This window comes from Medicago sativa, chromosome 5 (genome assembly GCF_051527215.1).
Source record: "Medicago sativa cultivar Bolivia chromosome 5, Bolivia_mono, whole genome shotgun sequence".
Classification (NCBI taxonomy): Eukaryota; Viridiplantae; Streptophyta; class Magnoliopsida; order Fabales; family Fabaceae; genus Medicago; species Medicago sativa.
Genome location: NC_140753.1, coordinates 17,847,122 through 17,859,900, shown reverse-complemented (window position 1 = coordinate 17,859,900; position 12,779 = coordinate 17,847,122). Strand labels below are relative to the sequence as shown.

The 12,779-nt window shown below is 31.5% G+C and overlaps 1 protein-coding gene across 1 annotated transcript; it reads left to right on the top strand.

Annotated features, from left to right (window-relative positions):
* The first annotated feature begins 4,806 nt into the window (after nt 1-4,806).
* On the top strand, nt 4,807-11,628 carry LOC146920678 (uncharacterized). Its single transcript, XM_085711192.1, has 7 exons — nt 4,807-4,990; nt 7,445-7,660; nt 7,920-8,402; nt 8,772-8,966; nt 9,060-9,404; nt 9,558-9,991; nt 11,029-11,628. Exons 1-7 carry the CDS (start codon nt 4,807-4,809, stop codon nt 11,626-11,628), a joined length of 2,457 nt encoding a protein of 818 aa, XP_085567318.1.
* Nucleotides 11,629-12,779: the final 1,151 nt, after the last annotated feature.

The following is a 12,779-nucleotide window of genomic DNA, read 5'->3' as shown; positions in this document are numbered from 1 at the left end:
GTTAAGGTTGAAGCTAATACAACGTTGTTGGCAAATAATCAAATAATCATATCTATCGAATATAGGTCTTAAAGTCATGCAAATGCAATCCTTCCCAATGAACAAGAGAACATCCACCAGCATCCCATTGGTTGAATTGAAAGGGTCCTTTGAGATAGAAAAAGTAGCTATTTGGAGTTTCCCTCTTAGTCTGAATTAAAATCAATGTGAGAAATGCTATATATGTCCATGCAATTTCTAAACTGTAAGTTTCTCATGAGTTAAGATTAATTTGATGTTTGCTACTGCTGTAATTGTCGACTGTTGTGTTCTTTCACATGATTTCCTGCATGTTCTGCTGCCTTGCTCTATCCTATAGATAGGCTCAAAGTTTACAATTATTTTTCTAATGTATTCATCTATGCTTCCTAAGAATTTACATGTATTTAATTCCTTATGTGGGGACTTACTGACTTCAACCATTTTCGTTGTTGTTCTTATAGCTTGTTCACCAGAGAGCGGGGTGTTACTGGCCATGATTTTTTCACATGAGTGGTAAAGTTCAATAAGGATCTTGTATGACAATTACATTTATTAACTAAAAACAGGATAGTGATTCTACCTAAGCATTAACATGATTTCTTTTTCTAACTTTGCATTGTTTGAATCGGGAAGTTTGGTTATTATTGCTAACTAGGAGTGCGTATACATATGTATTTTACATTTGTAATCTCTCTCTCTCTCTCACACACACACACACACACACACACTCTCTCTCGTAGAGCTCTAATGAAACGTATCTACTTGAGAAAACCTGTTCTTTTGGGTAGAAACATGACAGAACCTTAAAAGGTGATGAATAAGCAGAGAATTACCTAAAATAATACTTTAAATTTTAGCCATAGATTTGCTACGGAATGACTGTGATATACCCAAGCTATGTAGCTAGAAAAGACAATTTAAATCGACTTTTCACTGTAGAAAAGCTGCAGAATAGCTAGGAAATATAAAAAATTAGTTTCTATAAATCTATGAATACTTTGAGAAGCTAACTTGCATCCCAATTCATGCTACAACCAGTTCTGTAGTCATGCCATTAATCAATGGCTCTATATTCATGCCACCATGATGGATAAATGTATCCATAAAACCATGTCATCCGTCACCTTCAATGATTCACAACAAAGCTTTCTTGTTATTGTTTGTCCTTTAGGTTTGGTGACTTATTAAGGATATTGCCATTATGAGACGTGTTTTGCATAATTATCTGTTGCCTATCTATTAGCTAAAGTTGTTTTAAAAATAAAGCAATTGTCTTTTTTGTCAAGTGGGAGTAGGTTAATTTCCTATACTTATTTCTTCATGTTATTGGGAGTAAGTTAGCATGTGTGTGTTTGAGTGTGTGTATATATATAGTGTTATTTCGTTATCTTTGTGCAATTGTGTGACTTTTTTGTTTTCTTGTCTTGTTAAAGTGCAATATTCCTAATACATATTTAGAATATGATAAGAATCTATAATTAGCCGTGACAAGTATGTTGCGAGATCCACATATTTTATTTTTATAAAATTTATTTTGTATCGATGTACGCCGTCAATTTAAATAAATAAAAATATCAATTATATTTATTTATATTTTCCTTCAAAAATTTATTTATATTTAGTATAAAATATATGTTAAAATAACTATTTATTTGTTTATTCGACAAATTCATGATTTATAAATAATTTAAGATTGGTACAGTCAACATATTTAATCAAGTCTTTTATTTATAAATAATTTATGACTGGTACAATCAACATATTTACTTAAGTCATTGATTTATAAATATTTTAAGTATTTGTTTTGAAAAAGCAAATAATATATCTAACAACTACAAAAAGCACGACTTGTACCAAGTGTAGATAAAACAGAAATACAATGATTCATATATAATTTAAGACCGGTATAGCTAATGCTACGTTTTAGACACAAATGCTACTTTTTATACAGAAAATACAACTAATGCTTCATGTAATTACTAGGAAAGCTCCTTCAAAAAGAATTACTAGGAAAGCATCCGTATGTTCACACGAATTACTTGTTTTTTTTTTTGTTTTTTTACTATGTCTTGTTCATATTAAATTAATACTTTATCAAATAATTAAATTAATTAATAAGTTATGTACTAAGTCTATACAGACTTCATCAATGTATGTAGCTGTTAATTTATACTCCTTCCGTCTTATATTAAGTGATACAGTTGACCTTGTCACACATAACAATGTCCAATTTTGATCTTAAATAACTTTATTAGAAAAAATTATAAAATTTTGACATTTTAAAAATATTCATCGAGACGAATCCAACGACATCCTATATGATATTATTTATTTTTGCATATTAGTAGAAAAATATGGTCAAAGTATGTTAGGTCAATAATGCATATTTTCAAATAAGCCATCTATTATAGGACGGAGGGAGTATTCTTCTAAACAAATTACTACACCCGTCCCTAAATGTAAGACCCTTTTGGCAAAATCCCATAAATTAAGAAAGTTGATATTTGTATTAAAGTTGTTTGTAATCACAATTGTTTTTACAATTTTATCCTTTAAGAGAGAGAATTAGTTTATGTTTTTAACATGTTATTTATTGCTCATTGAAGAAAAAAATGTATAATAAATAGAGGTATGTAGGTAAAGAAATAATTAATGTAGTTAGAAATGATAAAAGAGTCTGTAAAAAGGACAAAAAATTCTCAAAAAGATCTTATAATTAAAGATGAAAGTAATATAAAAGAAAATTTACGTTATTGGATCTGAAATAACATCATGATTAGAGTTATCATCAATGATCAAAGAGTGTTGATAGAAATACTTATACATCACCACTAAAAAGGTCATCTATGACAATAAAAACTAAACTCAAGTTTTTAAACGGTATGAGTTAACTCTTTAATAATGGGATGAATTTTCATTGGTACGATAATAATCTAGATATCTATGGGTCCATCATTGTTTACATTTTGCAATAAACATGTAGTATGAAACAAGTGACTCAAATTATGATGATCTATGGTCCTCGGCCTCTGACAATAAGAGTTGAACTCATCTTTACATGGTATATATGACTTAACTCTTTACTAACTTGATATATCTTCATTGGCAAGGGCTGTTTTACCCCAGCAAGCCTGGGCACATGCCTGGGCTCAAACCATACTTTCTTTATATCAATACAAGAAACTTGACATGCAGTGACAGCCAAACTCTATCACTATAGGGTTAATTTCAGTAGCTAATAGTGTGCCCGTTTGTCATTAGAAAATGGTTGTCACTGCGTGTTTTCCACCTTTACGTACGGATAAAACCGTATGTAATTCTAAGGATACCATTTTAAAAACATTAAGGATCTCTACCTACGACTGCAGCTGTCAATAAAACTTGTCATTGTTTTATTTTTATTATTTATATTTTCTATTCTACTATAAATTCTAAAAATAAATAATTCATAAAATTATAACTAAAATTAGTTTAATCAATATAGTAAAATATTATAATCAATATCATTGGAATTTGAAATTGATTACTCTAATAAATTTTTAGAATAAATTTTTGAAGTGACTTAACTAGAATAATTCTCCCTAACTATGAACTATTATACCATTCACCCAAACCAATACTCAATAATCACAGAAATACTCAAAATTTATAGGGTTTTGCTAGAAGACACCTTTTATGAAGGTTTGTCTTTTAACAAGTTATTCTATGAGCATTTGTTAAAAGACACAAACTAATTTTTATGAAGGTGTCTTTTAGCAAAGTTATGACTAAAAAGTGGAAATCACACCTTGAGGTGTGGATTGCTAAAAGACACCTTCATATGTGGTTTCTAGCAAAACCCAAATTTATATATACTCCATTGCTCGTTTAATTTATGGTAACAAAATTTAAATCAATATTCATAATAGCTTATCAGAAATGCAGAAATGAACAATATATATAAAAGCAGAAATGCGCTCAAATCACTCTTCTCATTGTTAACCAGCGTTATTCATTAATGAAGTTATCTTCAACAATAGCGGGTGTACCAAAGCTATTACCAACATCAACAAAAGTTGGAAGTCCACCAGTTGTCAAGTCCTGCCAATAAGCCCGTGAGAAAGAATTGTTACCAACAAGATCAACGATGTGTGGTTGAATGACTTAATGATATGTTACACAGAGCAGGAGATATTCAAGTCACTTGATGATGTTGATATTATTCGAACATTCATCGCAAAGAGGTGTCGGAAAGGGCATTTACCTCCTAATTTTATATAGTACACTATTGATAGATTATGTTTCATCTCTCTTATTTCAAATTGTATTTTTGTTGAAAAAATCACGAACCTCTTTTATTTTGATTTATGACTATTTATATATTACGTCACATGTGAATTTGTGGTTAAATTTTTGCACAGACTGTATAAAATTTTCTAACTCCGCCACCGTTCATCGGTACAATCACAACCTAAATATGTATGAGTCAGTCATTGTTTTTCTTTTTTACAATAAACATGTAGTATGAAACAAGAGACTCAAACCAAATTATGATAATCGATGGCATCACATTTTTATACCCCAAAACAAAAGGGCATCAACTTTTTGATCCAACCACCCCTACATTCAAAGTCTCCGGCAAGCCCCGCCCGTGACTGTTTTCACACTAGAAAGTTACTTTAATAAAAATAAAGTCTCTTGCGTTATTGTATGTAGTGTATAAATAGGTTACTTGATTGGTATTCCTTATTAGATCCCAAGTTCAAGTTGATATTTAGATTAACTTCACATTTGATTTAACGTAAAATGAAAGCCACAAGTGTTGCCTCCTCCGTCGGAATAGTTCCTGAAGTACTCAACTTTGATAACTACGAGAGATGGAGTGCTATTATGAAAAATTATCTGATAGGGCAAGGTCTGTGGGATGTTGTCAGTGGTGATTCTGCCGAGGCTTTCTTGGAAGAGAACTCTGAAGCATGGAAGCATTTGAGCAACTAAAAAGGCAAAAAGATAGAAACCACCATAGATATTGAGCAAGGTTCGTATCTAATCTAATCTAATCTAATCTAATCTAAAAGTGATAAACCCTTACCCCATAATTATGTGTCTCCTTTATTTTTATTTTTTTGAGGGAAGTGTCCTTAATTTATACTAAACTGAACTCCTCAATCTAAGCAAATAAAGAAAAAGAAAAAGAAAGTGAAGACCAATTTTATTTTTTGAAAAAAAATTGTGAAACTGAAACCTAATTTGATTTTTGACAAAAATAAAAACAACTTAGCCCTACATGAACCACTGTTATAAAAAGGACAATCTAATCTCTCGATCACCTAAATAGAAACATATTTCTCATCATTGATTCATAATCAAGCATTCCCTTTTTAGGAATGGAGAAAAGAGGGTTTTGGACAGCAGAAAATATATAAAAAAAAAGGATAAATCTTTCTCATGTTTTGAAAGAGAAATTTTTTAGAGAATGATAAACATGTTTAAGATTAATATATTTTGAATTTTAAGAATATTATAATAATATAGATTGAATTTGAAGAATTCATACAAACCATCCAAAACCCTTCAAAACACTCCCCCATACAATTTTTTAGTTCCCCCAAGAGATTTTGTATTATAAATAAAAAAATTAACCTCCAAAGCCCTCTCATCTCAATGACTTCCATTTCTTCCACTTATTCCTTTTTTTTTCTTTCTAAAACCCTCTCATCCCTCTCCCCTCCAAACTCCCAAACAAAGCCTAGAGGGGTTGGCTATGGCAGTTAGAAAGGTCCCCTGTTTTGTTCTCGATGTGATTGCAATTTGGATTTGGTGTGAAGGGCTACACCATAACATTTGGTGTTGTCCCCCATGCAACAATTCATACCACTCGTGTATAGAGGCGTCACGATCAAATCGGAGGCCCTGCTATAATATTAAAAATGAGGACCTAATAAAAAAAAACTACAATATTTTTTTAAATTTAAAACCAAGTATGTTATATAAAGTAGCGGTTGGCGGACATGAATATGTTCTTTTTATTACGCTAACACGTGTAAATCTTCTATACTACTCCCTCAATTTTTTTTTCTTTTGATGTTTTAGGACTTCAACTATATTCCAAAACATTTGATGTTTTAGTATTATTTAGGCCTATTATTTAATATTCTTTTCTCAAGTTTACTATTGTCGAAAAACACACCATAAAATTATTAAAGTAGTTGTGACCTTTGACTTACCACATGCGAATTAATTATAAATAAGGACATTTTAGTCCATAACATACAAATATTTATACACTTTATTTACTCCTTAAGACTTGTGTCAAGAGCTAAAACAACAAAAGATAAAAAACGGAGGGAGTATATATAAAGAAAATAGGTTTAAAATACATGAGTTTGTGCTGACTTTTTTATCACCTATTTTACCCTTCATTTAAACTATATTATTTACTATTTTATTCTTTAAAAATATTTTTTAAAATTATAATTAAAAAATTAAATCCCATTAAAATAGGAAATACCCACTACAATAAAAAAAAAATTATCAATATTATATACGAATAGGGTATATATTTTGGTCTGAATTTTTTATCATTTCATTTATACCCTTAAACGAATTTTCTTATATTAATGATATTGTTGGTCGAGTCCAAAATCTCACCCCACCCTGTTTAGTTGCGGACAGGTCTGTCAAACAAAAACTTTTATTTTTTTACAACATAATTGTTACAAATTATGTTGCTTTTATCATCATAAAAAATATAAAAGAATAGGCATAAAATAAATTTGTGGTAAAAGATAGTTAACAAATTCTCGAATTGAACATCATAATTAACAACAAAATAAGGAAAATCCACCAATATAAAACAAATGTGCAACATAAAATAAACCCAAAAAGAAATCCAAGAATAAATAAATGATATCCATTATAATTAACCGCCTACAATAACTTTGATGAAACACAATTAATAATCAATTTAATCAATAAAACAATCCGCAAGGAATATTTATGTACAAGATAATGCTCAAGTAAAACAACTTGAGAAGCCACCAATACATGAAGAGATACATTATGATTTGTAGATTATGGATGAGACAAAGTATAAGCAAGTATTGTATCAAAGAAAATGCTAATATGTCTTTGTCCTATACACTTAAGCAACTCAAATAATAATTGATGATTACATACTTGAACTAGTAAAAAAAATTGAAAAATGGGTTAAGCGGGCCGACCAGTCCCCTTTTTTCAATGAGTTAAGCGGGACGAACCAACTATAGGTAGCGGGTTCAAAATTTCGATTTAACCCACCAAAAATAGCGGGCTAAACGAGCCGGTCCTCTGGGTTAGACTTGTTTTACCACCCATACTCTTTAGAAATAATCATTAGACACACTCTTTTTTCTCTAATATCTTTGATTACAATGTAACTATCAATATGGTAAATATTTCAAAGGAATCGTCGACATTCACCAAAGTGTCTCTGAAGCCAGTCAAAGAGAGGTTTCATTTAAGATGAAGAATGCAAAAGCTTTGCATATTATTCAACTATCATGTGGACGACAGATTCAGGATGAGCTTTGTCATTTTGAATTAGCCAAAGATGCATGGAGTCACTTGTCAGTGGTTTATGGCAAAACTTTAAAAATCAATCTAGATAAACTCGAGCAAGGTATGTATTGAAATGTAATTGCTACTTCCTCATGTCCTATTTATAAGAAACAACTAATTTTTTAAATCATTGTTTAATTGTTGTATCCGGTCTACAATATAGACCAAATACATCAACTATTTAATAAATCTAAAACGTTAATTGTTTCGTATAAATAGGTCCGAAGGGAGTATAATATAGAAGGAACATATAAATAATGCGAGTTGTATTGATTTTCCCTCCAAGATAATATTTTTGCATGTTTAAACATAAATGGCAGATGATGATGATATAGTTGGTGTGAAACATAAAGAGCTATTCAGGATGGTGGGGAGAGGTGATCCTATAGAAAATATCAAAATAGATGAGGATGTATACGATGATATAACCTCTATTTCAGCTAGGACGCTACTTCATGTTGCAGTAAATGCTGGAAACCTGAAAAATGTGGAAAGGTTGGTGAGAGATGGGAGAGATGAGTTTGTAACAAAGCAAGATAGGCATGGGGACACAGCTCTGGCTCTTGCAGCTTATTATAATGCAAAAATAGATATAGTGAATTGTCTGGTAGATAGCAAAATGGGGGAGATGTTGCTGATGACACATAATACAAACGGAGAACTCCCCGTTCATATGGCTGCCGGTAAAGGACACAAAAAAATGACTGGTTTTCTTTACTCAAAAACTCCTGGAGAAGTGTTCAAAAAAGATTCACGAAATCGAGTTTTGCTTCTTGACCGATGTATCACGGCCGAACTATTTGGTAAGCGAATTTAAAAGTTCCGATTGTGTTACAAGTTAAAGAACTATATAAAGAATTAAAAAAATAATATTTGTATTGAAAAGATAAATTTCGTAACAGTTTAAAAAAAAACTTTTAAAACATTAATTTCATAATTTTCAAAAAAATATTTCCATCTTTAGCCGTGCCTTAAGGACACATTCTAACATTTCTCTTAAATAATTTTAAGTGCACTTATTATTTTGTGTGTAGTGTGTGTTTCCTCCGTTAATTTTTGTTAAATATTTTGTTTTAATTTTGAAAACATTTGTTTCAACTAATTTATCTGTTTCCCTCCAAAATTTCAAGGTATTAACTACTCTCTCTTCAAATGTATGCTTGATATGCTAGAGGTGGCTTTGAGGTTACTCAAACTTTACCCAGATGATCTATTTCATGAAGCCTCGTATGGTGAAATCAACAACGAAGAACGAAATGAGGAAGCCAACAAATTCTCCACCTTAGTTTCATTGGCTAAATTTAAATTGCGCTCTAATTTCCCAAAGAGGCGATTCTTCCAACCTACAGATTACTTAATTTATAGCCGTAAGTTTCCAAGATTTTGCTTAGTTTCATTAGATGTACAATTTACATATATCACACAATAATTGATCTATTTCTAAAACAATTTTATTACAGATTTAAGCCTAAAACAATTTGAAGACAACTATGGGATTCCTGAATCCGATATTGCGGAGTATTTACGGTTGGTTTATGCAGATAGAAGTGTACATGCAATATCATCTTCTGTGAAATGTTGGTCAGTACCTGGCTTCCTCATGGCTTCGAAATTTCTGTTCCTGCCTATAAAACTACTGCGTAAGTTGATTCCATTCCCCTTACAAATCATTAAATTTTCTATTGGGTATACCACTACTTCACCACTAATCAACTTACCGGATGATTTGTTGATTTGTTCAGATCAACTACTTCATAAATTTGCATGCTTGTTGGTTCAAGTTTTCAAGTATCTAGATATCTTTGGTAAGTAAAACCAATAACCAATATATTATAATTCTTGTATTATAATATTTTCCCAAAAAAAAAAGGTGAACAATACAATTTGTCAAGTATTTGTGTCCAAATTTGATTTTTGGCAATGATTCAAGCACTTATACGTTCCTTTGATTGTGTCAGGAACAAGGGAAATATATGCAAAAAAATATACCCTTTATGAAGTTGTGGGAGTAATAAAATACTTGATCCAAAATCTTAAAGGATTTAATGGTTTAGGGCTCAGACAAGCTTCAGCACATGAAGCCATGTTGTATGCAGCCCAGAATGGAATAATTACATTGATAAATGCTATGAGGAATGCTAATCCTTATCTACTTTCAGTCACTGATAACCGTGGTAGAGGCATACTTTGGTATGCAATTCTGAATCGCAGAAGATCTGTTTTCCAACTCATATATTCTCTCAATGGATTGGAGAAGGAGATGATTAAATATCGCACAGACTCGGTTGACAATAATCTATTGCACATGGCAGCTCTTTTAGTTCCTTCATCTATCCGTAGTGGTAGATTGGGTCCTGCTATGCAAGTACAAAAAGAAATTCAATGGTTTAAGGTCATTTCTCTCATCTCTATCTATCTGTCTATCTATAACGGGAACAAACTACAATGCTAGTGGTGAGGTACAAACACCTCTGACGTCATGAATTAAAAGTAGATCAAGCAAAAGAAATATTGAATGATAGAACAATTAACAGGTTTAGAACAAAACTCGTGAATGGTAGTGATTTGGTGAACAAAGAAAGTAATGACAATTTTGGAGATAAGGAGAGAATGGAAATGATAAGCAATCTAATTTTTTATTCAATGATAGATCACATATTAATTTTTAAGCTATTAGGGACTATTTATGAAACATGGGAATCAACAACTAACTAAAACTAAGTTGTAACTTGTAGCTCAAGTTACCTAACTAATATTTAGTTATTCAACTAGCATCCTAACTAACTTTGAATTATATCAACTAAGGTCCTCAATTTAAGTTAGTTGTAAATACCATTACCAATCTTCATCTAAGGTCTTTAAATGTGCTAATCTTCGAAGGCTTTGTTAGCAAATTTGCAAGTTTCAAATCTGTTTTGCAATATTGCAGCTCCAATTTCTCCTTGTTTAATTGATCCCTTAGAAAACGAGACCTTGCTTCAATGTGCTTGCTCCACCCATAAGCAACTTCTAAGGTCAAATAATTGGAGCTACCACCTTAGAATCCATCTCAAAACTGATCATAGAAAGTGAGAATTCTAGAGCAACCACCACCTTAGAATCCATCTAAAAAAACGACATAAGAAAGTGATAATTATTGGACTATTACTTTTTCCATCTTATGAGCTTCACGCACGCCCTATTAGACACATGGGATACAAGTGGCAATACACGACAGTTAAATGGTGGCAAGTACGCATATGTATACACTATCAGTTGGAACAATATTTAAAATTAGGAGTGGTCAAATGGGCGGAGAGATTATAGAGGTGTTCAAGAAACATTATTGTTTAAGATAATAGATTGATTTATTGACGTTTGCCAAAAACAATTTTTAAAGTGTTTTCTTGTGTATAATATTAAGATTAAGATTGTTTGAAATCAGTGCAGGCGGTGGAGGAAGTTGTGCATCCCATGTGCAAGGAAGCCAAAAATGAGGATGGTAAGAAACCTTATGATGTATTCATCGAAAGCCACGAGGAGCTAGTGAAAGCTGGAGAAAAATGGACAAAAGACACAGCTACTTGTTATATAGCTGTGGCTTCTCTCATCCTTACTATCATGTTTGCTGCAGCCTTTACTATTCCGGGTGGAAACAACCAAACTGGGCCACCCATCTCCTTGGATCAAAATACATTTAAAATGTTTCTCTTAGCTGATTCGGTATCGATCATCACTTCCGCCACTTCAGTCTTGTTTTTCATTTCGATTCTCACATCACGTTGCCATGCAATAGATTTCCTCAAGGTCTTGCCTATGAAGTTAATAACCGGCCTTGCGCTCCTTCTTTTCTCTGTCTGTTCCATGATGGTTGCATTTTATGCTGCACTTAATATGATCTTAAAGCAAAATCACATTGGCTCTAGGGGGGTTGTTCTAGGACCCATCTTGTCCCTTGGTAGTGTTCCAGTTTTCATTCTCCTAGCATCTCAGATACGCTTCATCTTGAGGATTTTATGTTGTACAATGAAAAATCGCATTAAGGGATGATAAGATGATATATGGCAGAAAAGGTATTTCAACATAAGACTAATGTTAATGATTGACACTTTTGCAAGAGAATAATGTATTTTTTTTAATATTTCCTTCTATCACAATTTGTAAACGTTATATGTATCATTACTCTATTTATCTCATTTTATTTGTGTTTTTAAAATTGTATGTAAGGTTTTGATTTTCATGCAGTAAATTTCTAGCTGAAAAGATGAGTATAATATGTCGGAATGAATCTTTGCAATTTAATTTAACAAATCAGTAGCAACTTACAAGTATTATGGAATCAATTCATATTTAGGAATAGAAAAGGTATAGTGCGCTAGTACAAAAGGTCGAGAGATAATTTCAGGGGGAGAGTATAGAGTTTCTAAGATTTCTTCATGCCTCGCACATCATTCATCCTTCCTCTTTAATGTCTCTAAAATTAAATTTGCTAGAAGCATTTGTATCCAGATACTACAATGTGGCAAAAAAACAACAAACGCTATTTTTTCCTACAGAAGCATCGATAATCACCAATAGAGGTGGCACTGTTTGTTCGAAATATTTGCTGAAGATCGAGCATGTTCACAGAGGATAACAAACCATTTTCGATTGTGCACACATGGAGACAATATTGATGAAAATAGTTATCAGCTTACTGGTTGATTCACGTCGCACAATTCAAGCTTACAATTAATAACTAAAACTAGAATGGATGCCTTTAATTGGTAAAGATTTTTTTGAAAGCCAAATTTTAGTTAGATATTCAAGTGATGTAGTACTAATAGCTATCAACTTATAAACATCAACTGAGCTATCAAATATGACTTAACTTTAGCGATAAAAGTTTAGACCTTTTTAAGACGTATCCAGAAATTTTGACTTGCGGGAGCAAGATTTTATATGATAAATATTTATACAAAACTTTTAGCAATGCAAAAGTGATAAAATAATATCATTACCATTGAGCAAAATACTTGAGATTATAAACATTATACTATTATATATTAGAAAAATTAAGTACTCCTTAACATCTACAAATTAAAATTATTCTTTATGTGTCTTTATATTTAAATATGGTAGAAATCATTCAAAATTTCATCTCAAATACATTTTTATGGTATAGATTTCCATTTAGTGGAGGCCATCTATCTTTTTAAGAG

Excerpts from the sequence above, each read along its gene's own strand:
- LOC146920678 (XM_085711192.1), top strand. The coding sequence starts at position 4,807 with ATGAAAGCCACAAGTGTTGCCTCCTCCGTCGGAATAGTTCCTGAAGTA. Across the intron at positions 7,661-7,919 it reads TCTAGATAAACTCGAGCAAG|ATGATGATGATATAGTTGGT; the intron begins GTATGTATTGAA and ends CATAAATGGCAG. Across the intron at positions 9,992-11,028 it reads AAGAAATTCAATGGTTTAAG|GCGGTGGAGGAAGTTGTGCA; the intron begins GTCATTTCTCTC and ends AAATCAGTGCAG.